This window comes from Arachis hypogaea, chromosome 11, assembly GCF_003086295.3.
Source record: "Arachis hypogaea cultivar Tifrunner chromosome 11, arahy.Tifrunner.gnm2.J5K5, whole genome shotgun sequence".
Classification (NCBI taxonomy): Eukaryota; Viridiplantae; Streptophyta; class Magnoliopsida; order Fabales; family Fabaceae; genus Arachis; species Arachis hypogaea.
The window spans coordinates 39,170,433-39,195,255 of NC_092046.1; the positions used below are offsets into that span (position 1 = coordinate 39,170,433).

General features: G+C 42.0%; 1 protein-coding gene across 1 annotated transcript; it reads right to left on the reverse strand.

The window, feature by feature from the left end:
• Window positions 1–10,887: 10,887 nt before the first annotated feature.
• Window positions 10,888–16,586, reverse strand: LOC112720723 (novel plant SNARE 11). The gene is made up of 10 exons (XM_025771768.3): window positions 16,097–16,586; window positions 15,928–16,020; window positions 15,110–15,203; window positions 14,565–14,602; window positions 14,295–14,383; window positions 13,682–13,761; window positions 12,759–12,815; window positions 12,576–12,668; window positions 12,407–12,481; window positions 10,888–11,411 (listed from the first exon to the last, which is right to left on the reverse strand). The coding sequence occupies exons 1-10, from the start codon at window positions 16,171–16,173 to the stop codon at window positions 11,316–11,318; spliced, it is 792 nt and encodes a 263-aa protein (XP_025627553.1). The 5' UTR covers window positions 16,174–16,586; the 3' UTR covers window positions 10,888–11,315.
• Window positions 16,587–24,823: the final 8,237 nt, after the last annotated feature.

The following is a 24,823-nucleotide window of genomic DNA, read 5'->3' on the forward strand; positions in this document are numbered from 1 at the left end:
GAATTAATTATGTGGCTGAGAAATGGTTAATGTGACTAGTCTTAGATTTAAAATTCGTTTTGGGTTTAGAGATTTTGAAAGAGGTAATTAATTAGCTAAAGTAAAACCAAGAGTGTTTTCAAAAGCTTTGATAAAACTATAGTTTCCTTGAGTATGTTAATTATTCGCATTTTATTCATTACTTTTACGGCATTCTCATTCCCTACTGAGAATGTGTGGTTTGTTCTAACCCCAAAAATCTTCCACCCTTTTAGTGACACAAGTTCGAAGACTCAGTTTGAAACTGCGGACGGTTATTACTTTTGTTTGATTTAAGTTGTGTGTTGAGTTGCTTTCATAGAATTCCCTCGCCTTTGTTATTAAGATTTATTTTTATACAAAGGGATAGGAATTGTACCTGAGTTCCTTTTGATTTCTTTTGTACAATATTTATTATTATTAATTATTATGTGATTATTATTACTTGGTGTTCTTTGATGATTGGGTTTGATTAATAAATAACACAAGTTTTCGGAATGTTCTTAAAATTGAAATGCGAAATCGAACTAAAGGCTCAATATTAAATAGTAAATAAGAAAAACAGGTTTGTAACGCCTCACTTTTGGTACGATCATGACGTGCTAAAAGTTAGGCTGTTACACTACTGTTGATGCTTGTTATGGTTTCCTTCACGCTGAGATTCGACTCTTCTGAGTGCAATCACCGAAGCCGTTTGAGATTCTGTTAAGGAAGTCACCGAAAAAGCTTTCACAACCAACAGATCTGGATCTTGAAACCTTTTGCTCAAACGAAGAACAAACAGAAATGTAATCATCGCTAGTTCCTTGCAAACCGCCGCCAACTGTCATTGCAATTGTTGTTGTAGAAGAAGAATGAACCGCCACCATGCACATTTTCTTGGTGGCAGTAGGCTTGGTGATTATCAACTCTGAACCTGACAATGTGCTTGCAGAGACCTTTGAAATGCCGCCATTGTTGTTGACATCAAGCTTCTTGGAAAAAGATGAAGAAGAAGAGAGGTAGAGGAAGGATCGGAAGCCGTTTCTCTTTCTGGGAGTGAAGTCTTGAATGAGTATGTCACTGTTATTGAAGAAACTGGAGAAGGAATTAGGGATTAGGTTTGTGTTTTTTGGGACTAATTTGACATAGTTATCTTAACATATTCCCTCAGTACCTGTTGTTTAGCCATGCATAATGATGATATGTTAAGTTAACGTGACATCTTAGTAAACATTAACGCTGTTAATAACAAAATAGACAGAGGGATTAATGTGATTAATTTTAAAGCTTTCGAGGACAATTTTTATTAAAAAAATCTTTCGGAAATTAATTTCAATGACTAATTTGACCATTTACTCGTTAAACTTTGTTCTAAAGAGAATAGTTTCTTCTCCTAAAAAGAAAAAGGGTAAAGTACTAAATTAGTCCGTTACGTTGGTCGTAATTCTGTTTTGGTCCTTAAGGTTTAAGGTGTCCTATTTGAATCTAAAAAAGTTTCAGTTAGCTTCAACGTAGTCCCACCGTGAGGCCAACGTCAAATAATTAATGGAATGTCCTATATGACAGTAATACAAAAACAAGATCGATAATTTGGAGAACAAGTACAAGCTCCATAGACACAAGTTCAACCCTGGATGTAGGGGTGTGCAAAAAAACTGGTTTCACTGAACTGAATTGAAACTGAACTGAAACTGTTCTAAATAAACCAGTTTTTTTAAATAAAAAACTGAACTGAAACCATAGTTTTTATGAAAACCAGTTTATTAAAAATCAGTTTTTATGGTTCAGTTTAGTTTTAAACCAAATTAAAACTGGTTTTATTTAAACTCTAAAATTAGTTTTTACATACTCTTTCTCTCTCTCCTTTCACTTTCTCTCTCCCCTTCCTCTCTCTTTCCACTTTCAACCCCCTCTTTCCCTTCTCTCTCCTCTTTCTCCCCCCTCTCTCCCTTCTCTCTCTCTTTCCCCTTCCTCTCTATCTCTCTCCTCTTTGTCTCCCTCCTCTCTCTCCTCTCTCTCTCTCCATCCTCTCTCTCTCTCTCTCTCCTCTTTTTTCCTCTCCTCTCTCCCTCCTCTCTATCTCTCTCCTCTTTGTCTCCCTCCTCTCTCTCCTCTCTCTCTCTTTCCATCCTCTCTCCTCTCTCTCTCTCTCATCTTTTTTCCTTTCCTCTCTCTCTCCTCTCCCTTCCATCTCTCTCTGTCTCTCTCCTTTGCCTCTCTCTCTCCTCTTTTTCCCCCCTCTCTCCCTTCTCTCTCTCTTTCCCCCCTCTCTCTCTCCTCTTTGTCTCCCTCCTCTCTCTCCATTCTCTCTCTCTATCTCTCTCTCTCTCCGTCTCTCTTCCTATCTCTCTCTCTCCCTCTCCCTTCCCGTCTCTCTTCCTCTCTCTCTCTCTCCTCCTCTTTCTCCCTCTCCTCTCTCTCCCCCTCTCTTCCCCTTTCTTTCTCTCTCTCCTCTCCCTCCCCTCTCTCCCCCTCCCATCTCTCTTCGTCTCTCTCTCTCTCTCTCTCTCTCTCTCTCTCCTCTCCCACTCTTTCCCAATTCCTTCCTCTCTCTCTCGTCCCTTCTCTCTTCTTCTTCTTCTTCTCTCTCTCTCTCTCTCTCTCTCTCTCTCTCTCCCTTCCTCCCTCATTTTTCTCGCTCTCCCCTTTTTTCTCTCTCTCTCTCTCTCCTCTCCCTCCTCTCTCTCTCCCCCTCTTTCTTCCTCTCTCTCTCTTTTTCCTCTCGCTCTCTCTCCATGTCTTTCCTTTTTCTCCCCTCTCCCTTGCTCTCCCTCCCTTCCCCCTTCTCTCTCTCTCTCTCCCATTTTGTTTCTCTCTCTCTTCCTCTTTTCTCTCTCTCTCTCCCATTTTGTTTCTCTCTCTCTCCCTTTTTCCCTCTCCCATTTTCTTTCTTTCTCCTCTCCCTCCTTTCTCTCTCTCCCTCCCTTCTCTCTTCCTCTTTCTCTCTCTCTCTCTCTTTCTCTCTCTCTCTCTCTCCTTTTTTTCCTTTTCTCTCTTTCTCTCTCCTATTTCTCTCTCCCCCTTCCCTTATTTCTCTCTCCTCTTCTCTCTCTTTCTTCGCCCTCCTCTCTCTCTTTCTCCTCTTTCTTTCCTTCCCTTCCTTTCTCTCTTTTCTCTTTCTCTCTCAACCTTCTCTCACTCTATATCCCTCTCTCTCTCTTTCTCTCTTCCTCTCTCTTTCTCCCTTCTCTCTCTCTATTCTCCTCCTCTTCTCTTTCTCTCTCAACCTTCTCTCTCTTATTTTGGAGAAAAGAGGGGGAGAGAGAGAAGAGGGATATAGAGTGAGAGAAGGTTGAGAGAGAAAGAGAAAAGAGAGAAAGGAAGGGAAGGAAAGAAAGAGGAGAAAGAGAGAGAGAAATAAGGGAAGGGGGAGAGAGAAATAGGAAAGAGAAAGAGAGAAAAGAAAAAAAGGAGAGAGAGAGAGAGAAAGAGGAAGAGAGAGAGAGAAACAAAATGGGAGAGAGAGAGAAACAAAATGGGAGAGAGAGAGAGAGAAGGGGGAAGGGAGAGGGGAGAAAAAGGAAAGACATGGAGAGAGAGCGAGAGAAAAAACAGAGAGAGAGGAGGGTAAGAAAAAGGAGAAGGAGAGAGAGAGAGGAAGAAAGAGGGGAGAGAGAGAGGAGGAGAGGAGAGAGAGAGAAAAAAGGGGAGAGCGAGGAAAAGGAGGGAGAGAGAGAGAGAGAGAAGAAGAAGAAGAAGAAGAAGAGAGAAGGGACGAGAGAGAGAGGAAGGAATTGGGAAAGAGTGGGAGAGGAGAGAGAGAGAGAGAGAGAGAGAGAGAGAGAGACGAAGAGAGATGAGAGGGGGAGAGAGGGGAGGGAGAGGAGAGAGAGAGAAAGAAAGGGGAATAGAGAGGGAGAGAGAGGAGAGGGAGAAAGAGGAGGAGAGAAAGAGAGAGGAAGAGAGACGGGAAGGGAGAGGGAGAGTGAGAGAGGGAAAGGAGAGAGAGAAGAGAGAGAGATAGGAAGAGAGACGGAGAGAGAGAGAGAGAGGAGAGAGGAGAGAGGAGAGAGAGAGGATGGAGAGAGAGAGAGGGGGGAAAGAGAGAGAGAAGGGAGAGAGGGGGAAAAGAGGAGAGAGAGAGGAAGCGAGACGGGAAGGGAAAGGGAGAGAGAGAGAGGCAAAGGAGAGAGAGAGAGAGAGAGAGAGATGGGAGGGAGGGAGAGAGGAGGGAGAGGAGAGAGAGAGGAGAGAAAAAAAAGAGAGAGAGAGGAGAGAGGAGAGAGGAGAGAGAGGATGGAGAGAGAGAGAGGAGAGAGAGGAGGGAGACAAAGAGGAGAGAGATAGGATGGAGAGAGAGAGAGAGAGGAGGGAGACAAAGAGGAGAGAGATAGAGAGGAGGGGGAAAGAGAGAGAGAAGGGAGAGAGGGGGAGAAAGAGGAGAGAGAAAGGAAAGAGGGGGAGAAAGTGGAAAGAGAGAGGAAGGGAGAGAGAAAGTGAAAGGAGAGAGAGAGGGGTAGGAGAGAGAGGAGAAGGGAGAGAGAATGGGAAAATGGAGAGAGAGAGAGAGAGAGAGAGAGAGAGAGAGAGAGGAAGGGGGAGAGAGAGGGGAGGGTAGGAGAGAGAGAGGGGAAGGGAGAGAAAAGGGGAGAGAGAGAGGAAGGGAAGAGAGGGAGAGAGAAGGGAGAGAGTGTGGGAAAGGGGGAGAGAGAGAGAGAGGAAGGGGAGAAAGAGGGGGAGAGAGAGAGAGGGGAAGGGGAGAGAAAGAGGAGGGAGAGAGAGAGGGGGTAGGAGAGAGAGAGGAGAGAGAGAGAGAATGGGAAAAGGGGGAGAGAGAGAGAGAGGGGAAAGGAGAGAAAAGGGGAGAGAGAGAGAAAGAGAGAGGAAAGGAAGAGAGGGAGAGAGAGGGTGTGAAAACTAGTTTTAGGCATAAACCAGTTTAAACTGGTTTTTTTAATTAAAACCAGTTTTATTTTTTATGAACTGGTTTAAATTAGTGCACTGTATTATAAACTGGTTTAAAACCAGTTTCTTATATGACAAAGCAGTTTGGTTCAGTTTCTAAACCATTTAAAATGGTTTAGTGCAGTTTCAGTTCAGTTTATGGAAAAACTGAACCATGCACACCCCTACCTGGATGCATCAATACATTTATTTATAATTTTTCTTACAATTTAAATGAAATATTTTCTATAGAACTAACGATAATGATAAATAAAGGTATTGATACATCCACGGTTGATTTTGTGCTTCTAGAGCTTGTACTTGTTCTCCAAATTATCGATCTTGTTCTTGTACTGCTGTCATGTAGGACATTCTGTTAATTATTTAACTTTGACCTCACGGTGGGACTACATTGAAGCTAAATGAAACTTTTTTGGATTCAAATAGGACACTTTAATCCTTAAGGACCAAAATAGGATTACGCCCAAACGTAGGAGACAAATTTAATACTTTACTGTAAGTGCAGTTAGAGAAATATGGAAGCTGACTCAGCATCCAAAACAGAAAGGCAGTTAGAGATTAGAAGTGTGTAGAAACTTGTTGTTAGTAACTAACTCTCCAGCTCATCAAGCTGTGTATAAGTACTCTGTAACGTAAAAGAATCAGTGAGTAATTTTACAATGTGACCAGATTTCAGATCTAACAATTCCTCATTCCCTTTCTTCTTCTACTCGCCTCTCTCTCTCTCTGTTTCTTCAACAGTTTCTGATACCTTACATGGTATCAGAGCTGTATGATCCATGGAACCTGAATCCAATCCCATCAAAAGCCATGAAAGTACCGCTTCAAGAACTCCAACGAATTTCTTTAACCAGAATACGTTCGCTGCGTTCTCGTCAATCAAGCTTAACGAGCATAATTTCAAAGCCTGGAGAAAGCAGGCCCTAGCATGCATCAAAATGAACAAGTTACAAAATCACTTGGATCCACAAAAAATTCCGTCAAAGCTCAACTCAGAAACTGGATCTGCATCAGAGACTCCATCATACACTGATTGGGAGGCACAAGATCAATGCCTAGTGGCTTGGCTCATGTCATCTATGGAAGCAACCTTCGTCAATCGTGTGGTTGAATTTGAATTTGCTTACCAGATCTGGAATGCACTTGAAGATTATTTTGCTGCGCGTGTGAAGTCAAAGATCAAGCAGTTGAAGGCACAGCTGAAGACGCTCAAGAAGCACAGCTCCTCAGTCTCAGAATACATGGCAAAAATTAATCAGGTTGCTGATTCTCTCAATGCGCTTGGAGCACCACTTTCCACAGAGGACTACATTGAGGCAGCGCTTGGAGGACTAGGTGAAGAGTACAGTACCTTTATCACAGTAACTAATGGAAGAATAGATCAGTTGTCCGAAAGCGAATTTGAATCTCAGCTACAAACACAGGAAGAATTGCTTGAAAGATTTAGGAAAGTAGATCTTGGATCTATTCAAGCAAATCTAACGCAAAAAGGTGATGCACCTAACAACAACTCCTACAACTTCAACAATAATTCCAACAATTTCAGAGGAGGCTTTAGAGGTGGACGTACCAGAGGGTTCAGAGGCGGAGGCGGCAGATCCTCGTGGTGGCAAGGTAATCGGCCTCAGTGTCAAGTGTGTGGGAAGATAGGACACATTGCGTTGCAATGTTACCATCGCTTTGACCAGAGCTACACTAATCCACAACTCCAACCTCTCAATGCTACACCTCCTCCTTCCATGGCATTCCACAACGGCGGCCTAGTGCAACATCACACGCCACAATCCAGCCCTCAACAGCCTGCTGCTCCAAGTCCTCAGGCCTACATTGCCTTGCCCTCTGCAGTGCCTGATGCCGGCTGGTATCCGGACTCCGGAGCGTCGCACCATATTACCTTTGACCAGAGTAACCTCAACACAGGATCAGAATATGATGGATCACAACAGGTATATGGTGGTAATGGCCAAGGTATGAAAATTACACATATTGGAAATTCTATATTGCATGCATCTCTATCAAATAGACCATTTAGATTGCAAAACCTGCTCCATGTTCCTAACATTTCAAAAAATTTAATAAGCGTAGCCAAGTTTGCCCTGGATAATTGTGTTTTCTTTGAGTTTTGGCCTTATCTATGCAATGTGAAATGTCAGATAACCAGACAGGTTCTACTACAAGGACTCCTTAAGGATGGCCTCTACAAATTTGAAGGAATTTCAGTCAACACAAGTTCTAATACTCCACACACCACCTCAATGCCTCTTCATACACCTATCAGTGCAAACACCTTGACTCAAATACCTCCCTCAACCATAAAACCCAATAAAACAAATACACATACCTGTCTAGCCTCAGAATCTGCACCCTATGCCACTGCTGCTCTTGTTCCTACTGCTGTCCGCATGGCTCCTGTTTCTGCAGCAACCACATATGGGAATATCAGTGAATATCACAACTCTATAGGAAATGTATATGCAAACATTACATGTAAAAATAGTACCCAAACTATGCAGTTATGGCATCGAAAGCTTGGTCACCCCGGTGACAAAATAGTTAGTCTTGTCATGAAAGAATGTAATATCCCTCATGAATCAATAAATAAAGAAAATTCTATTCCTACTTTGTGTCATGCATGCTGCATCAGTAAACTGTATCAGTTACCTCACCCTGAGTCCCTCACATCCTACAAACCTCTAGAACTAGTGTTCTCAGATATTTGGGGTCCAGCCCCTGTTTACAGCAGACTAGGCCACAGATACTACATCTGTTTTATTGATGCGAGCACTAGGTATACCTGCACCTATTTGTTGGAATCAAAGGGTCAAGCCTTTGACGCGTTTGTGAAGTTTAAAGCACTCATTGAAAACAAAACAGGCTTAAAGATTAAATCCATCCAAACAGATAATGCAAAGGAATATGTCTCAAATGCATTCACAGCCTACCTTGCCTCTAATGGAATCCATCACAGACTAACATGTCCCTACTCCCATCAACAAAACGGGACCGTTGAAAGAAAACATCGCCACATTACTGAAACTGTCCTTACACTACTAGCTCAGGCTTCCTTACCCTTATCTTTTTGGGGAGATGCTACCCTCTCTGCCACTTACCTCATCAACCGACTACCCAGCCCAACTCTCTCCTGCAAGTCCCCATTGGAACTCCTCCTTGGCCGGAAACCTGACTACTTATTCCTTAAGCCGTTTGGTTGTACATGCTACCCCCTCCTCAAACACTACAACCCCCACAAGTTTGACTTCAAATCTCATCAATGTATCTTCATTGGGTACTCAGACAACCAGAAAGGGTATCGATGCCTGTCCCCACTAGGAAAGGAGTTTGTTTCTAGAGATGTTGTCTTCAATGAATCCGAATTCCCGTTCCCCCATCTATTCCCTGTCTCAACTAACCCTCCTCCAGTGTCCCAAACTCCAATCAACCCAGGTCCCCTCCTATTCTCTTTTCCTACTCCGCCTCACCAGCCTCTAGCACCCTCCTCTCAGCCACAGCAGCCCCTTCCTCAACCCCTCTCTCAACCCACTAATGCCTCTCCCCTCCCAACCCCCAGTCCAATGCATTCATCATATAGAATTTCCAATAGTGTTAATTGCATACCTGTGTCCCAACCTCCTGCATCTGTTTGTTTCCCTGATTCTTCTAATGCTGTGGTTGATGTTTCGTCTGATCCTAATGCCCCTGCAAGTGCTGTTTTGGAGAATTTGCAGGTGCCGCAACTGCCGCTTGTGGGAGTCCCTCCATCGAATGCTCACCCAATGCAAACTCGGAGCAAATCGGGGATCTTCAAGCCACGCTCATTCGCTGCTGTGGTTCGTGAGGGCTCTGCACGGCGTGACTCTGCTTCCGAGACGCAGGCGGTGGTTCCTGCCTCTGACCCAGTCGGCGGCGGTGGCGCTTCTGGTCTTCAGGCCCTCGTGGCGGTGCCAGCTGCAGGTGCTGCCCGGTCCGCCCGAGCCCTAGCTTCTGCGGCAGCCTCTGACCTTGTGTCTCGCATCCCTAATTCTGTGGGTGAGGCGTTGTGTAGTCCCCACTGGCGTGAGGCAATGGAGGAGGAATTTGGGGCCCTCATCCGCAACAAGACATGGCGTCTCACTCCCAGGCCCACACACTCAGCCCCAGTCATCGGCTGCAAGTGGGTATTTCGTATTAAGACGCACCCTGACGGTACGGTGCAAAAGTATAAGGCAAGACTCGTTGCCAAAGGGTTCCATCAGAAAGAGGGTATCAACTTTGATCAGGTCTTCAGTCCCGTGGCTAAACCAACCACCATTAGAGTAGTGTTGAGTATTGCACTTGCAAGAGGCTGGAAAGTTCGCCAGTATGACTTCAACAATGCTTTTCTTAACGGTGATTTAGAGGAAGAAGTTTTTATGTCTCAGCCTGAAGGCTTTATTTCATCTGCCTACCCTCACCATGTCTGTCACCTCCAACGCTCCCTTTATGGTCTCAAGCAGGCTCCAAGAGCCTGGTTCACAAAACTTAAACATACTCTTCACTCATTTGGCTTTCAGAACACCAGATCCGACACTACTCTCTTTACCAAGCTCACTGCCACCTCGGCTACTTTCATCCTCGTGTATGTTGATGACATCCTAATCACTGGCTCTTCGGACTCTGAAATTCAGAACCTGGTCAAGCAATTACACTCTACTTTCTCTCTCAAAGACCTTGGTGAGATGAGCTATTTTTTGGGCATTGAAGTGGTGAGACACCATGATGCTGAAATTCACCTTTCCCAAACCAAATATGTCACAGACCTTCTCCACAAGGCTGGAATGCCCAATGCAAAACCGATGCCTACTCCCATGACCTCTGGTTTAAAACTCTCAGCCCATGGAGGGGAACCCTTCTCTAAGCCAGCCCTGTACCGGTCTCTTGTTGGAGGGCTCCAATATGCTACAATCACACGTCCTGAGATCTCCTACGCCGTCAACAAGGTCTCTCAGTTCATGCATTGTCCTCTTGAAACCCATTGGAAGGCCGTAAAGCGGATTTTACGCTATCTTGCTGGGACAGTCCACCATGGTCTTCGCTTTCAGAAATCCGAAGATTGTAGGCTGTATGGTTTTTGTGACTCGGACTGGGGAAGTGATGTGGATGACAGAAAATCAACCAGTGGATTTTGTGTGTATCTAGGACCAAATCTTGTCTCTTGGTCTAGCCGAAAGCAACCTGTAGTTTCCAAGAGTTCAACGGAAGCAGAGTACCGAAGTCTTGCTGCAGGGCTCACAGAAATCATATGGATCCAAAATCTTCTTGCTGAGATGCATGTTGTATGCACAGCCACACCAAGTCTGTACTGTGACAGCCAAAGTGCAGTCCTACTAGCTGCCAACCCTGTGCTGCACAACAAGAGCAAACACTTTGAGTTGAACCTCCATTTTGTTCGAGACTATGTCACCCAAAAGAAGATCACCATCCAGCATATCCCAGCTCAGGACCAGATTGCTGACACACTGACCAAACCCCTCTCAGCACCACAGTTTGTGCAGCTCAGAACCAAACTTCGAGTGACTGTAAGAAACCAAGATAGCAAACCCATAAAGTAGCAGGGTTGATGTAAGTGCAGTTAGAGAAATATGGAAGCTGACTCAGCATCCAAAACAGAAAGGCAGTTAGAGATTAGAAGTGTGTAGAAACTTGTTGTTAGTAACTAACTCTCCAGCTCATCAAGCTGTGTATAAGTACTCTGTAACGTAAAAGAATCAGTGAGTAATTTTACAATGTGACCAGATTTCAGATCTAACAATTCCTCATTCCCTTTCTTCTTCTACTCGCCTCTCTCTCTCTGTTTCTTCAACAGTTTCTGATACCTTACATTTACCCAAAGAAAAATTATTCCCAAGTACCAAATTCACTTCTTAATTACTCTTATTTTCATCCTCAATCCAACATACCCCAACTGGAGTAAGATTTCCATGTATAAAAATTTCAACTCAAAACCAAACACATGCTTCATGTTAATTAACCAAGAATAATAATAGTAAATAAATCATAGAATAAAAGATTCAATACATGTATGTTACAAGTTTGACAACACTATAATCAACAAAACACTCCTGAGGGATCATTTGATTGGCTTTTCCCTATGATTCTATAGCCGGCAGCTTCAGTGAAAAATGTTCAGTTCAAGAAAAATAAATAAATAAATCAAAAGTGCAGGCCTAGACCCATAGTATATCACTCTTCAGGTTAATCAACCCCTACACTATTTATGTAAAAATAAACAAACCCAACCAATTAATAGCAACACGAATTTTCCAACAGCTGCAGCCAATGTCATCATCAAACCAAAGAGCATGTGAATCAATCTCATGAGCTTATCGCAAAGTCTACCTTCGATCATTTTACTGTCTCTCCCTGAGCGCATCACAGTTGTTAATTCTGATTACTTAACTGTGACTTTGACTCCAAAGCAGTCTTCTGTTCATGGCTGGAGGAGCTAATCCGGGAATGTCTCGGATGTCCTTGTTGTTTGGGTGTACAAGCTGAAAATTTGAGAGACAAACTTAACATGATTAGAGACAATAAATAAAAATTAAATAAATAAATTAAGAAAACAGAACAACAAGAAGCAGTTTAGCAAGTGCATTGCAGAGGTGGCCTTCGGAACCTAGTCCTAGCAGAAAAAATGAACCAAGGGGATGTTCAAGAAAAGAGTTGACTTACATGGACTTATTCTTCCTCATATACCAAGCCAATTCACTCTTCTCTACCATTAGATGGAGTATGGGACCAAATAGAATTGGATCCAAAATTCAATCAAATGGTGCAGGAAAATGAGTTTGCTCCGTGTACGAGAAATAGTAAGTACCAAAAACATTTCTTTTAACATTACATTTATAGATCTCAAAATGTATTAAGACTAACTTTTATTTTGGTACATTTTAGACAAGGTAAGGCTATCTTCCATTTTAGTACATTTACTTGGCGTTTGTTCATTGTTAACAAACTGAAACAAGTAGATCTTGAAATGCCTTTTGTTTGCTCTGCCAACAACAATGATCATATGTGAGAAATTTCTTGTGATTATCATCACACAGCAGCACAGGTTGTACATTTACTCAGCATTTCTCTTGGAGTGCTTTTTTGTTTGCTCTCCCCGAAATTAAGGACAATATGTGAGAAATTTCTTATCATTATCACAAGAAGCAAACAGACCTTGATACACATCATATCAAAAGTACCTAAAAACTACAACCATGGATCTTTAATGGAGATAGGCAATCAAAAACTGGATACTACGTGAAGACTTGAAGATGGAACTATGGATGTTCTTTTGAAAGATTAATCAACAGATCAATAGTATGCTTCATATGCAACAAAAAAACATGATCCCATTGTCAAGCAATGTATACCATGAGTAAACAATTAACCTAAGTTCTGATAAATTAATATTGAAACATGACAATAATAGAAGATAATGATTCTGAATTAAACGAGATTTAAGAAGTGAACTACTCTTACAGTCATATGGTCATACCTTTACAATAATGATAGCAACTACTCCAGCTACAATAAGGAAAAGTAATCCCATAATACACTTGTCAGTAGCAACCTGTTGAAAAATCTCCAGTGAGTTAAAAAAAAATGAAAGCTTCCTATAGCAACTATATTCTACATAAATTGAAGTGGATCCTGTAGAAATTGACCTGCCTACCGATTTCCTTGACCAACTGCGAGGCTCTCTTTATAGAGAAATGGATAGAATCCAATTCATTGACAATTCTGCTCATTTGTTCTGTCTAAACAAGGAAGCAAATACAGCCCTTAGTTCCCCAGTCAAATTCATTTTTTTTTAAAGAGAAGGGGTAGAATGAGCCTAAGTTTCATACCTGAGCCTTCAGAGCTGCTGCAGTCTCTGTACCGACAGTTATTGTTTCTTGAACAACCTGTTAATGCAAGTAGACTCAAATAAATAAATTTCCATCAGACATGTTCCCCATTTACCCTCAGAAACGTGGAGCTGAATTTAAATATCCAGATTTTTTTTCAATAAAAAGTTCAAATATCCAGATTATTAACACAAACACTCTTTTAACTGTTTCTTCCTCTATCCTTCATGCAATCACATTAAGTGGAGCAAAGAGACTGAGAGTTCAGTTGTGGTCTAAAGGTGACTGCACATAAAATCCAAATTTTTCCACATTAATCAAATGAGGTGCATGAATAACATCACATGGTAGAAGATTTTAAAGTACTACCACAAAGAAACATTAAGATCCAGCATTGACGATGCAAAAGGAATATGCTACCTTTGAATATGAAAATAAAAAAAGAACAAAAATAATAAAATATTTTTACTATGCCTCCTCAAACAAATTTCACTGATTTTGAGATTTTGAAATACCCAAGAGAAGAATTACAGGAGATGTGTAAACAATAATCAAATTTTCTCCAGCTTGTGTTTGAGATGGAGATGCTTCAGGACCATAAAATTAAACTGGTACAGAATTACTTATATAACTACAGTGTTCATAAATTTAATCAGCAAGGAAGTGTTGTGAAGAAATGACGAAATTTTCCTGGGATATTTAGGAAGCAAAATGATGAGAAGGTGTAAAATAAACAACACCACAAACAATGAGATACAAATAAGAAACCTCAAGATGGGAGGATAAAATGGTAAAGCTGGTAACAACGTTTTCAAGTCCGACCTTAGTTAAAGTATACAAGCATGATTTGTGGAACTAAGCTGTCAACTTAGCAAACAATAAAATGAGTAGAAATTGAAACACTACATAAGAAATAAAACAACCTTCTTTCCCCTCTCAATGGCTTGATCTGTCTCATCCATCATCCGATTCCCATTATCCATTAGCTGTTGATTTGTCATTGCTGTAAAGGAAATGTTTACATGACAAATGTGCCAGATTAATCGAATCGTTATTGTAAAAAAGAATTTCAGCTAAGTATACAAGGAAGCTTAGTTTAGAGAAGAATATTAGAGAAGAATATTAGAGACGAATGACAGTCTTTCTTTCTGTCCACGTTTTTAATGTATGCTCCCCATCCCCCCACACCCACCAATTGCATCAAGATTTGCATCAACTTGATGATGTCTCAATCAAATTAACACCCCCATCCCCCCACACCCACCAATTGCATCAAGATTTGCATCAACTTGATGATGTCTCAATCAAATTAACACCGCATTGAACTATATATAACAAGCACAACAAAAAGCATTCCTCTACCACATATGAGCTGAAAAATATTTATTGATTGAAAAAACATAATCAACTAAGCTTGTTCTATTACTTATTTCTGCATATACTAAAACAAATTGATAACAGAATTTTCATTTATTTTGCTTCTGAAAGCATGTTATATCTATGATACATGAATGCTAGAATAAACCATAAGCTTACAGGATGCTAACAAGACATTTTCTTCTGCAAAACCTTCATTGGCTCCCTCAAACAGCTCAATTTTCTTATTCTCAATATTTGAAGCATATCTGTGTTGCAATAAAATCATGCAATTGTCAATCAATACCATCAAGGAGATCATGCTACTCATGCAACAACGATCTGACTTCAACATTCAATGGACGTTGAAGCCATATCATATGATCATGGGAAAATTTTATGCATGCCAAACAGGCAAACCCTTACTACTATTATGATACATTCACTTACTGTTTTTTCAAAGCGACATATGAATTGAGCTCTTTGATCTGCAACAGAAGACAGCAAATGCAGAAACATTCATCAGTTAAGTTGATTGATTCCAAAGATAATTTAAGGAGAATGTACCAAAGATAACAACTGGTAGCAAAAACAGAAACTTAGGCTGCGTTTGATAACACAAGATAAGACACTGAGAATAAGACACAAAGGACAGAGACACAAAAATTAGTATTTTTGTATTTTATTTGGTAATAAACTAGAACAAATTATAAAAGTCCAATTTATTCTCATTTTTTTCATTCAAAAAATTTGGGAAGCAAAATATAATAATAAAAAATATAATTATGAAAAATTAACAAGAATAATAAAAGAAAAAATGAAAAATAAGTTGTGTCTCTTGTTAGTATCTTTGTGTCCTTCCTGCTAGGATGGACACAAAATATATTAATTCAGTGTCTTTGGACACAATATCTCTATTCATGTCTCATCTGCCAAACACAATTTTGTGCCTGTAAACAAACACAGCCTTAAGGTTTCTAGAGCTAACATCTCACCATCGACTGCTTCTTGTCATTCAACATTTTGGTGGTTTCTCTGTCAAAATTAGCCTCCAAAGCTTTCACCTCTTTATCGAACTCTTTTATAAGACTGAAAAAGTATACCCAACCATACATACATACAAGCACTTCAGTGAGACAGTGACCATAGAGAGTAAAACCAAAACCTCAATTCTTAAAAGGTTGTGATTGTTCATGCTCAGTGACTAGCTATGCTTCCAAAACTAATGGTTTCATGAAAGTAACAAAAACAAAGCTTTAGAAAGCACCAAACAACAACAACACATTTGTCACTGCACACACAAACCAAGGGTTGGGTTCTGATTATTTTACATTTAACAAAGATCTGTCAATGGTGACAATCCCAACTTAATTTGTATTTATTAGCCACTGCCCAAATATCCTAGTCTTAATAAAATGTACAATACACTTTTTTTTCGATAATAAAAATCTATTATGAAGGGGGGTCTTGGAGCAACGGTTGAGTTGTCTCTGTATGACGGTTGAAGTCATAGAAATGGCCACGGCTGCCCTTTTAATAAAAATTTCTTATAAATCACCTATCAAAGGCACCTTTATTAGGCAGAAAGGATTCAAACCCACATCCTTTTAGATACATTTCGGGTCTCTACACCTGTGCCAACCCTCATTGTCTGTGGAACCTGATATGTGGTCAACCACAAGCAAGGCAACATGTGAATCACCATCACGACCATCATCATCATCATCATCATCATCATCATCATCATCATCATCATCATCATCATCATAGTCATGAAAAGATCAAAGAGGTGTGTATTATTAGTGCATTTTACCGTTTGGAGTCGCGCATTTTGTCAGTGAGGTCTTCGAGCTGCCTGCTCTGTCTGCTGGAATCTTTAATCTTGTCAAGCTTCTGGAAGCCATTCCTGCCCAACACCAATAATAGGGAATTCAGAATCAGAATCAGAATCAGTTGGAAATTGGTAAGGTTAGTAAGATTACGCTAGAGAGCGGAAATTATCGGCTATGCGGCCATCGATCTCGGCGAGTTCCTCACTGATAGCTGACAATTGATCCATTTTTACCAATACAAAAACGAGATCTAATTGATCCCACACACCAAGGAGATGAAAATGAAAATGAGGATTTGAAATTATTTAGTGATTGGTATACTTAAGTCTTCCTAAGTCAAACCCGCAGGGCTGATTCGGATTGCGAATCAGAGATTGAGAGAGAAAAAACTAATGCAGCATTGGATCCAATGAAATCTCAACAGGGAAACAAGTGTAACTATGGAGTAGTGTCGCCTTCTTCAGGAGAATGAGATAGATCCTTTTCCTCCTTCCCTGCCAACAAAATAGACACTGCTGACCCCCGTCCATCGTGAACCGTGATTTTAAACTTATTTTTACCGAAAGATTCCTAAGGATTTTAGTTCTAACAAAGATGTCAAAAAAATAAATAGGTAAATCCTAAATTGATATTCAAAAGATTTTGGCACAGAATGATACCTGACTTTTGTTATTAATAAAATAGCTCCTCAAAAATTTTAAAATTTGACAAAATTATCCAACCATGAAATAATGATGTTACAATGAATGAAAAATACAAATGTGACGGTTGGAAGAGAGTTCTGATAATGGGAGAGAGTTCTGGCAACATTTCTGATGTTCTTTTTCTTTGCCATCGCAGAAGGAGATACGGCGGCTGCTATGGCAGAGGAGACCCTTCTTCTTCTTCTTTTTCATGGTGGAAGGAGACGCAGCGACGAAGTGCCACCATGGTAGAGGGGACACAAAAGGGACGCAGCTGTGTGTTGAAGAAGAAAAAGTGGCGAAAACAAGAATGCGGCGAGATACTGCCATGGCGGAAGGGGACAGAAAAGGGGATACAGCCGCGTATTGAAGAAGAAGAGGAGGCGAACATGAAAAACGCGGCGAGGTGCAACGGCGTGCCATGGCGGTCTTCTTCTTCAGCTGCCATGGCAGAAGGGGATGCAGCGGCATGTTGAAGAAGAAGAGGCGGCGAACACAAAAAACGCGACGAGGTGCAGCGGCGTGTCATGACGCCCTTTTTTCAGCTGCCATGGCGGAAGTGGATGCAGCGGTGTGTTAAAGAAAAAGAAACAGCAAACACAAAGAAGAAGAAGGTCACCAGAAACGTCGCCAGAATTCTCTACCATCATTGGAGCTCTCTTCCGACGGCCACATCTTGCTTTTAATTCTTATTTTCTTAGATTTAATTACAGTTTCATCTTCTAATCTCATTACTTTTAAGTATCTTTTGCTACTAAGGTGTTTACTAAGTGTTTCGAGGAAATACAGGAGTAAAGAGAAGAAAATCAAGTAGCAAGGAGAAGTTGATCAAAGGGCAACACAACAAAGCTTCTCAAGAGAATAGAAAGTTGTGTGTACACATACCTTGTGCGTACGCACAAGTTTAAAAACAACATTGTTGTGTGTGCGCATGCCTCGTGCGTATGCACAAGTTTAAACAAAGGGGGCGTGCCACGCTATACATGTACATGCCACGCCCTACAATCACCAAAGTTGAGGCGTGCCACATTAAAGGAAGGCATCCCACGCTGGAGCAATGCGGGCCACGCCCTAAAGGAGTTATTCCCATGTTGTGCGTATGCATGTCTTGTGCGTACGCACGAGTTCATTTAAAAAATTGGAGCGTCCCACACTGAAGCAAGGTGTGCCACACCCTATGAAAACCAAACAAGGCGTGCCACGAGAGATGAAAGGCGTACCATGCCTAAGGACCAAGTGAAGCCCCTGGAGCAAGACAAGTTTGGGAGTGCCACGTACAAACAGGGCATGTCATGCCCTAAACAAGGTTCAAGGGTGTGTGCCACACATGAAATCAGCGTGGCACACCCTGATCAAGAAGACCAACCCAGTGCAACCTCCAGTGATCATTCTCCAATGCCCAATTTCAAAGATTTGATTTCAAACTGAAAATTAAAGAAGATTCTGTGATTTATTAGTTTTGAATGTAATTTTATTTTGAATTCCAAGATTTGAATTAATTAGATATTATCTTAATTATTCTGATTAAGATAAGATTAGGTTTGAATTTTGAATAAGAAACCCTAGGTATAAATAAGTGAATTGGATTCACAAAGGGGAGAACCAAGTTCCTCTATAACACTTTCATCTTAAATTTTGTACCCAGTATGAGTCATTAAACCTTTGTCAAAAGTTTAGGAGCTCTGTTCATGTTTCAATAGTTTATTAATCTAAGGTTTCCTTTGTCTAAAAGCTTTGCATTAATCTGTTTATGATTGAGTATTTCGTTCTTCATCACTAAAGGATTAGTAGCATTGACAGGTGTGCTAATCCCGTTTTGGATTTGTTTACTGATTCAACAGAACTTATTTTCAAATCGTGCTTCAAAACACTTTCTCATAACTTTTTGAATAAACTAGACATAGTGGTTTTCTAAATGTGCGACACAATACATGATTTTTGATTACCCTAGTTTTGAATATGTGACATATAATTCAGATTAGAACAATTCTCAAAAAATGTGTTTTCTCACTGAGAAACTGAATTGGATTTTTGAACTTAACCTCTTTGATTAACTGATCGACCAAGACATCGGCGGTTGATAAATTAAAGAGAAACCGAGGAGCCGAGATATTGGAAATTGGTTACTTTAGGTTCGTCGTGAACAGAGATTTGTAAACTTTAGAATTAGGTTAACAAGGTTTGATTCTCTCGAGGACATGAACATCTCCAAAACCCTAGAAATTCCTCAGCATTGATTTCTTCCAATTTAACAATCACTGCTTCCTCTGAAGCATTCAACTTTCATGTTTCCAATCATTCAAGCATTTTAGGGTTCTTCAACGTTCCTCAATCTAGGTTCTATTTGATCTAATTAGTGATGTAATTTGATATTTGTGTGCTCAATCCTTTAATCCTCGTGGGAATGATATCCACTCATTGTGGTATTACTTAAACGATCTAGTGCACTTACCGGTATCCGTGAGCTTCAGTTTTTGCTCATCAAGTTTTTGGTGCCGTTGCTGAGAATTAGTTGAGATGGACATCATACTTTGGGTTATATTGCTAAATTAGATCTTATTTATTTTGTTTTCATTCTAGTCTTATTTTCTTTTCATTATTAGGGTTTTCGTTTCTGTTTACATCTTTTTAATTATTAGGGTTTCTGTTTGAGTTTATTTCTTTACATCATTAGGGTTTTAGTTTATTCTCCCTTTTTATTTTTATACGTTACTTTGAATCAAGTTTGATGTGCTTTTTTTCCCAATATTTCTCTCTTATTGTTTTAAATTTCATTCCCTCCACTAGTGCCTTTTATTTGTTTCCTTTTTGTGCATGCAAGGAAGTAATAATTCTAAAGATCTCCTTCAATACGATTATGAGATTGAATGGAGTAAAAGCTCGGAAGAATCTCTTCATCAATACGATCCTAAAATTAAATTGACTCTATTCTGATTAAGAAAGCAAGCAAGAACCAGAAAAGAAGAGGAGAAGAAGATAGCTGAAGGACAAAACAATACAAAGAGAACTCTTGTAGATTTTACCACTCCTACCATTGATAGTTGCAGCAGTAGCATAGTGAGGCCGGCTGTTGTGGCCAACAACTTTGAGTTAAATCCCTCTTTTATTCAATTGTCATAGTGTTCATACCCTGGGCCGAGCTATAAGGTCCGGGTTGGACGAAGACAAAGCAACCGACCTCTTCGAAGTTCGGTCGCCCGCCGATCTCTTCACAAAGAGCTCGGAACGAATCGCCACAGAATTCCAAAGAGGCCCAAGAAAGAAGAGTCACTGCATACCAGAAGGCGGCTGGCCAGAAGATAGGTGATCTCACCCACAAAAGATAAGATAAGATAAGATAACAAACTTATCTCAAGGAAGGTCACTCAACACTACTATAAATACACTGGAGCACCCAGGTATAACATATTCTCCAATTCTACAAAAAACCTGCCTAAGACCCGTACTGACTTAAGCATCGGAGTCTCTTGCAGGTACCACCACGCACTAGTGATCAAGGACTAAGCAGCTCCTCCGCTACAACAAGTCAGACACGGCAGCTATAATCAGATTAGAAGGTCTTACCTGAGACTGACCACTCTGTTTCAAGTAACCCACGGAACATTGGCGCCATTGCTGGGGAATCTGGAAGTCATCCCATTGACATGGCAAACAACCCTGCCAACGACCATAACTCTGGGTTGGAAGAAGGAACGCCGCTTAAGAGCACGGACGCCGCATCAAAAGACACACACCAATCCAAGGGGGACAAGCAACCTCAGAACACGAAAGTATTAGATGCCCTCCGTGAACAGCAGGATTGCCTCAAACAGCTTGAACAAGAAGCCGAACGGCAGCGAGGGGTCGAGCGAGATCTCCGGAGAGAAACAAGACGGCGTCGAGAACTGGAAGACAAGCTCTTAAAGCTCGAAGCCGACCTCAAAAGTAAAATAACTCGGTCACACCGCGAAGATATCCCCCATAAGGACCAAGACCCATCACAAAGGAAATCATGAAGGCTAAAGTCCCGAAAGACTTCAAAGCTCCTAACATGACACCATATGATGGTACATCCGACCCAAGTCATCATCTCAGCAACTTTAGGAGTCGGATGTACCTCACGGATGCCTCGGACACAACCTGTTGCAAAGCCTTTCTGACCACCTTGACCAAGACGGTAATAAAGTGGTTCGACAGCCTGCCTCCAAGATCGATCGCAAGCTTCGACGATCTTGCCAAAAATTTCCTCACCAAGTTCTCCATTCAGAGGGATAAAGCCAAACATGCGCCAAGCATGTTAGGAGTTAAACAAGGAGATCGGGAAAACCTCCGCAGCTATATGGAAAGATTCAATAAAGCATGTCTTGACATACAAAATCTCCCTACAGAAGCACCCATCATAGGACTCATCAACGGCCTACGAGAAGGACCCTTTAGCCACTCCATATCCAAGAAACATCCAACACCTCTGAACGAGGTACAATAACGGGAAGAAAAGTACATCAACATGGAGGAGAACTCTCGATTAGGAGAAACCTCAAAAACCGGATTCTCCTACCCACCTCGGGATAAGGATAAAGAGTCCAGGAAAAAACAAGACCAATCTGCAGAGAAACCCAGAAAATACCACAATTACACTCCTCTTCGGGTATCCCTTGTGGACGTCTACTAAGAAATATGCAACACTGAGAAGAGCCCACCCCCTCGCCCAATTAAACATAAGAGAGGAGAAAGTCGGACAGAGTATTGCGGATACCACCGAATCTACGGATACCCTACCAACGAGTGCTACGACCTCAAGAATGTCATAGAAAAACTGGCGCGAGAGGGGAGACTAGATCGGTTCATAGCCAACAGAGGGGATGAACCAAAAAAGAGAAGAAGGGACGAAGAAGGCGGACGAGCTGAACGTCCCCCTCACACCCCTGAAAGACATATTCACATTATCAACGGAGGATTCCCAGGAGGAGAGATCTCTAAGTCATCCCGCAAAAGACACCTTAAAGAGGTGTACCATGTCGGAGAAGGGGACAGGTCACCCGACCTCCCACTATCACCTTCACTCAAGAAGACGCCACGGGCATCATCCCTGGGCATGATGACCCCATGGTCGTTACCATCATATTAGCCAATGCCAACCTCCATCGAACACTGGTCGACCAAGGAAGCTCTGCAGATATCCTATTCAAATCCACCTTCGACAAGCTCAGCCTACAAGAAAAAGAGCTCAGAACGTATCCAAATGGCCTATTCGGGCTCGGAGACGCCCCAATCCAGCCACTCGAGTACATCCCACTACACACAACCTTCAGAAAAAGAACGTGATCTAGAACGCTAAGCATAGACTACATCGTCGTCGACGTGAGCTCCGCTTACAATGCCCTCATAGGTCGGACAACGCTAAATCAACTCGCCGCGGTGGTCTCCACTCCACACCTATGCATGAAGTTCCCAACTCCAGAAGGGATTGTCACCATAAAGGGAGACCAAAAATACGTGCGACGCTGTTACAACGAAAGTCTGAACCTTAAAGGCGACTCCAGAGAGGAAAAGAAACCAACACTATTAAACTCGGGGGAACCCGAGCTCACGAAGAACTTCATCCTCAACTGGAAGGCGAGATCGAAGAGGTTCAAGTCGGAGATACCCAAGATAAAACGACGAACATAGGTGCAAAACTTAAAGAAGACTTAAAGGAGCCACTGATAAAATTCATAAAGGAGAATTCCGACCTGTTCGCATGGAAGGCCGCATATATGCCTGGCATAGATCCCGGCTTAATGTGCCACAAACTGGTAATGTACCCCGGATCTCGACCAGTGCAACAGAGACGCAGAAAGCTCGGCCCAGAAAGATCACAAGCCGTGGAAGAACATGTACAGGCCTTACTAGAAGCAGGGTTCATAAGGGAGGTTAAGTATCCATTATGGCTGGCCAATGTTGTGTTGGTTTAAAAGTCAAATGGAAAGTGGCGGATGTGCACTGATTACACCGACCTCAACAAAGCCTGCCCAAAAGATCCCTATCCACTACCGAATATAGACACCCTAGTCGACGCCTCATCAGGATACCAGTACCTTTCCTTCATGGACGCCTACTCGGGATACAACCAAATTCCGATGTATCAACCCGACCAAGAGAAAACCTCGTTCTTAACCCCAAAAGCAAACTACTGCTACATAGTCATGCCATTTGGACTCAAGAACGCAGGGGCGACATACCAGAGGTTGATGAAAAAAGTTTTCACCAACCACATTGGAAAGCTGATGGAGGTCTACGTAGACGACATGCTGGTGAAGTCAAAAAGAGAAGAAGCACTATTATCTAATCTCGCCGAAGTGTTCGACACCATAAGAAGACATGGGATGAGACTAAATCCTGCAAAGTGCACTTTCGCGGTAGAAGCTGGCAAATTCTTAGGCTTCATGATAACCCAGAGAGGGATTGAAGCAAACCCGGATAAATGCCAGGCCATACTCAGCATGAAAAGCCCGACCTGCGTCAAAGAGGTATAACAACTCAACGGGAGACTAGCGGCTTTGTCTAGATTCCTAGCCGGATTGGCCTTGAAATCTCTCCCTTTCTACACAACACTAAGGAAGGGAAAGAGGTTCAAATAGACCCAGAGTGTGAACAAGCCTTCCAAGACATCAAGACATTCAGGGGTAACCACCCATTCTAACCCGACCTCGGCAAGGAGAGGAGCTGATCCTATACCTCGCCATGGAAAGTTGGGCTATAGCCTCAGCCCTAGTCAGGGAAGATGAGAATGGACAACAACCAATCTACTTTATCAATAAGGCTCTACAAGGGGCTGAACTAAACTATCAAAAGATAGAGAAGTTCACTTACGCCCTTATACTCACTTCCTGACGATTCCGACCATACTTTCAGGCCCACACCATCAGAATACGGACCAACCAACCCATAAAAGGTATCCTACAGAAAACTGACTTAGCTGGAAGAATCCTATAATGGGCAGTGGAGTTGTCCGAATTTGACTTTAAGTATGAAGCTCAGACAGCTATCAAGTCTCAATACCTGGCCGACTTCGTCGCAGAATACACCGACGCCCCAGGCACCCCCCACTAACTGGAACCTTTACGTTGACGGCTCATCAAACAAAGCCGGGAGTGGAGCGGGTGTCATCCTAGAAAGTGACCAGGAACTCAACTCAAACTCTCCTTAAAGTTCAAGTTTCCTACCTCAAATAACCAAGCCGAGTATGAGGCCCTATTGGCTGGTTTGAAGTTGGCTAGGGAAGTTGGAGCCCAAAAGCTTACCATCTTCAGTGACTCACAAGTAGTCACTTCACAAATAGAAGGGAGCTACCAGCCCAAGGATCCCATCATGAAGAAATACCTAGACAAGACCAAAGAACAACTCAGAAAGCTCACGGGATACAAGATCCAACGTATACATCGGGAACAAAATGTCTGGGCTGATGCACTTTCAAAACTAGCCAGCACCAAACCAGGGGGTAACATTAGAAGCCTCATCCAAGAAACACTACAAAATCCATCAACCTCGGAAGAAGAGAAGGTCCTAAGCATATCAGGCCAGGACCAAGGGTGGATGACTCCCATAATCAGCTACCTCAAATCCGAAACACTCTCCGCGGATAAAAAGGAGGTAAAAAGGCTAGTACGAGAAGCACAGTACTACACCATAGTGCATGATGTCCTATATAGGAGAGGAATCTCCACACCCCTCCTAAAATACATTCAAACCTCCGCTACAAGGAAAGTCTTAGAAGAAGTTCACAGTGGCATGTGTGGCAACCACCTTGTGGCACGAGCTCTTTCCAAAAACGTACTACGAGCTGGTTTTTACTGGCCGACCTTGCAAAAGGAAGCAACAGAGTTCGTCAAAACATGCTCACCATGCCAAAAACATGCCAACTTTCATATCGCACCACCCGAAGAGCTCATCTGCGTCACTTCACTCTGGCCATTCGCAAAGTGGGGCCTCGACCTCCTCGGACCATTCCGCCAGGGATCAGGGCAAGTCAAGTTCCTCATTGTAGGAATAGACTACTTCATAAAGTGGATCGAGGCAGAGCCATTAGCCTCCGCCACCACCCAAAGAAGTTGGAAGTTCCTATACTGAAACATTGTCACAAGGTTTGGGGTCCCATGCTCCATCACCACAAACAATGGGACTCAATTCACCGACACAGGCTTCAGGAACTTGGTAGCCGATCTGAAAATCAAGC